Genomic DNA, 4300 nt, shown 5'->3' on the forward strand with positions numbered 1-4300 from the left:
ACAGATCACATTTCTTTTTCTTTTCTTTTCTTTCTTTTTTTAAAAAAACAAATATGCTATTTTATTCTAAGGGAATATTTCTGTGGTTTCTGCCAGGGGAAAACCCAAAAGTGGTTGCAAACCACAAAAGAATAGAAAGAATGATTTGGATATTTCTCTTTTTGTTTTCTTGATGTTTTCTCCTCACCTGAGGGGAAAAAAAAAAAAAAAGTAATTTTACGAAATTTTAGAAGATACTTTTTTTTTTTTTTTTTTGAGACAGGGTTTTGCTCTGTCACCCAGGCTAGCATGCAGGGGCACAATCAGAGTTCACTGCAGCCTCCACCTCCCAGGCTCAAGAAATCCTCCCACCTCAGCCTCCCAAGTAGCTGGACCACAGGCACACACCACCATCCCCAACTAATTTTTAAATTTTTTATTGAGACAGGTTATCACTATTTTACCCAGGCTGGTCTTGAACTCCCATACTCAAGCAGTCCTCCTGCCTCAGCCCCCGAAAGTGCTGGGATTACAGGCCTGAGCCACTGTGTCCAGCCAGTTTTAGTAAAATTCAAAAAGCAAATAATAGGCACACAGATCAAAAGTTACATTTATGTGGAATGACCAATAATCAATATCTTCTCTTATGAATAAATTTAGTGTTCTGGGCTACTCTATGGACTAACAGGCAAATAAAATCCCGATGCAGTCATTGATCAGTGTATTGGTTGTTCTCAGCTAAAAGATACTGACTTTTTTTTCTTTCTGGTATTTTATAACAATTTATCTACTATGCTAACAATATTTGTTTTTTCATACAACTACAGAAAGGGAAAATGTTAGTGTTTAGACAAACCATAAAATTCATATAGTGGGAACTATTTCACATGATGTTTCTGAATAGTTTATTGGCAGACTTATCAGACAATCCAATTATTTGTTCTTCATATCAAACAACGTATGGAATAAGTTTTCCAGTCAGAAATAACAAACAGATGGAATTAATTACATAGAATTGGGGCAAATTTACTTTTTTCATTCAGTTCATGGTAACAAAAATGAGATTTGTTACAGGCAGAGACAGAACCACCAAGTACACAATGTCAAAAGTACTTTTTCATTTTTATTTTACTTAAGTGCCTTTCATCTGCTAAAAAAAAAAAAAAAAAAAAAAAAAAAAAAAAACCCTGCCACCCCCACCTAAAAATTAAGACATCTTGAAAAGTCTCTTAAAATTAAAATGTCTAAGAGGTTTTTTGATATCTCTAAATTTTGTCATAGAGTCAAATTAACCTCAGCTAAAGCAGTTTCATGATTGGCCAACATCATAAAAGCTTTCATTCAAAATTTTGTGGGGGCTGGGCACAGTGTAATCCCAGCACTTTGGGAGGCCAAGGCAGGAGGATCACCTAAGGTTAGGTGTTCGAGACGAGCCTGGCCAACATGGCGAAACCTCGTCTCTACTAAAAACACAAAAATTAGCTGGGCATGGTGAACGCCTGTAATCTCAACTACTTGGGAGGCTGAGGCAGGAGAATGGCGTGAACCCGGGAGGCAGAAGTTGCAGTGAGCCGAGATCGCACCACTGCACTCCAGCCTGGGCGACAGAGCGAGACTCCATCTCAAAAAAAAAAAAAAAAAAAAAAAAAAAAAAAAAGAAAAAGAAAAGAAAATTGCAGGGAAGAAACTGAAAATAGAGATGAGAGAAATGGACTGATATGCCACACACGTCTATGACTTGCAATAGAGACCACGTTTCTTAATTATATTTTTATTCTACTTTTGAAGGGCCTATTTAAAAAGGTTTGGCCCAATGGTTGTCAAAGTGTAGTCCACCAACCAGTAACATCAATATTTCTAGGGAACTTGTTAGACATGTCGTTTTTGAGGCTCACCTCCGTCTTCCTGACTCAGGAACTCTGGGGTGGGACCTAGTAATCCTTTTAAGGAGCCCATCAGGGATTCTGGGGATTCTGGGGTAAGTAAAGTCTGGAGAAAAGATTGATATGCGTCCATGCACAAAGACTCCCAGGCAGCAGCTTCCAGGTTCACAAGAACCACCTGGTGCTTTTGTTTTCGGTTTTGTTCTCCAACAAGCCTTTTGTACTCCTAATCCTGTGCTTGTTTAGTGCAGGTTCCTGGGCTTCTCCCCAAGAGAATCTGATCCAGTAGGTCTGGAGTGGGTCCAGAAATCTCATTTTAAGACACTAGCTGGGTAATTCTGATGCAGGTGGTCCACAGATGACTCTGAGAAGCCCTACTTATTGGTCAGCTCTTAGTCCATAATATAGTTTGGGACTAACTATATATATTATAATATTAATAGAATTTGACACAATTGACCACACCTGCCTCCTGGAAGCACCTTCTGCTCACTATTCTCTCTAGGTATTATGCCTGCCTTACAGAACACTTAATCTCAGTTTCCATTACTGAATTTACCTGTTCTTCCCAACCTGTAAATACTAGTGTCTCCTAAGGCACACTCTTCATACCTATTCTCTTTTCCATCCATGCTCACTTCCTTTTTTTTTTTTTTTTTTTTTTTTTTTTTGAGACAGAGTTGGCTCTGTCACTCAGGCTGGAGTGAAATGGTGCAATCTTGGCTCACTGTAGCCTCTGCCTCCCTGGCTCAAGTCATCCTCCCACCACCTCAGCCTCCCAAGTAGCTGGGACTACAGGTGTGCACCACCACGCCCAGCTAATGTTTGTATTTTTTATAGAGATAGAGTTTGGCTATGTTGCCCAGGTTGGTCTCCAACTCCTAGGCTCAAGTGATCCACCCAGCTCAGTATCCCAAAGTGCTGGGATTACAGGCGTGAGCCACCGTGCCTGGCCCATGCTCACTTCCTAAGTGCCAATGACACAAACGTATTTAATATATCTCAAGAAATATGTACCAAACAGATACCTATACTTGGATATTTTAATGACATCTAAAATTTAATATGTCCAACACTGAATTCTTGCTTTCCACCTTTCACAGCTGTTCTACCCCTCTCTCTCAATAATTTTCCCATCCCCACAGATACCACCACCAGTTTCTTCTAGTTTCTCAGGCTAAAACCCTAGAAATCATTCTTTTTTTATTCCACTTTTATATTCTCACTCCAAATTCAACCCTTTAGCAAATTTTTTTAGCTCTCTCTCTCCCTTTAAAATTTGTCCTAGAGTGAGGAGGCCAGGCTCTACAGAGTGAAGGTTTAAATCCAAGGTCATGGCAAAACATCTGAAGTTCATCGCCAGGACTGTGATGGTACAGGAAGGGAACATGGAAGGTGCATACAGGATCCTAAACAGAATCCTCACTATGGATGGGCTCATTGAGGACATTAAACGTCTGCGGTATTATGAGAAGCCATGCCGCCGGCGACAGAGGGAAAGCTATGAAAGGTGCCAGCGGATCTACAACATGGAAATGGCTCGCAAGATCAACTTCTTGATGCGAAAGAATCGGGCAGATCCGTGGCAGGGCTGCTGAGGCCTGTGGATGGGACACCCAGTGCGAAACCCTCATCCAGTTTTGTCTCCATCTCTTTTCTTTGTACAATCCCATTTTCTAAACTCAAATCACATGTCTGCAAAAAGGCCTCCAAATATAGAAACAATTCCATTAAAAATAAATAAATAAATAAATAAAATAAAATAAAATAAAATTTGTCCTAAATCAGACCAGGTCCAGTGGCTCACGCCTGTAATCCCAGTATTTGGGGAGGCCAAGGCCAGTGGACTGCTTGAGTCCAGGACTTTGAGACCAACCTGGGCGATATGGTGAAACTTCATCTCTACAAAAAAAAAAAAAATCAAAAAGTTGCCAGACATGGTGGCACCTACCTGTAGTCCCAGCTACTCTGGAGCCTGAAGTGGGAGGATTGCTTAAGCCCAGGAGGTGGAGGTTGCAACGAGCTGAGCTTGCGCCACTGTACTCCAGCCTGCGCAACAGAGACCCCATCTCAAAAACAAAAACAAAAATATGTCCTAAATCTGTCTATTTCTAACCTTTTTCACCACTGCCACTCTATTCCAAGCCACTAGTATTTCCTCCCTAGACAACTGTGATAGCCCTCTAATTGGTCTCCCTGATCTTCTCTTGCATGATAGGTTACGTGCCCCTTCTAAATTTACAGCATGTCATTGCTCTGCTCAACACCCTCTACTAGCTTCCCAGCTCACTTGAATATAATCCAAAGTTCTTATCATGACCTATGCATGATCCAGCTCCTGCCCCATTCCCAAACTCAGCACTACCATGCTCTGCCTTACTCTGTTCTCCAACCTTTCTGCCCTCCTTGCTCTTCCTCTATCAAGACAAACACATTTC

The 4300-nt window shown here is 41.0% G+C and overlaps 1 protein-coding gene across 1 annotated transcript; it reads left to right on the top strand.

The window, feature by feature from the left end:
* Nucleotides 1–3149: 3149 nt before the first annotated feature.
* Nucleotides 3150–3566, top strand: LOC126943865 (28S ribosomal protein S21, mitochondrial-like). The gene has a single exon (XM_050773035.1). It carries the CDS (start codon nucleotides 3197–3199, stop codon nucleotides 3458–3460), a length of 264 nt encoding a protein of 87 aa, XP_050628992.1. The 5' UTR covers nucleotides 3150–3196; the 3' UTR covers nucleotides 3461–3566.
* Nucleotides 3567–4300: the final 734 nt, after the last annotated feature.

This window comes from Macaca thibetana, chromosome 1, assembly GCF_024542745.1.
Source record: "Macaca thibetana thibetana isolate TM-01 chromosome 1, ASM2454274v1, whole genome shotgun sequence".
NCBI classification, from domain to species: Eukaryota; Metazoa; Chordata; class Mammalia; order Primates; family Cercopithecidae; genus Macaca; species Macaca thibetana.

What these genes read in the sequence shown, in the direction of transcription:
- LOC126943865 (XM_050773035.1), top strand. Translation starts at nt 3,197, where the DNA reads ATGGCAAAACATCTGAAGTTCATCGCCAGGACTGTGATGGTACAGGAA.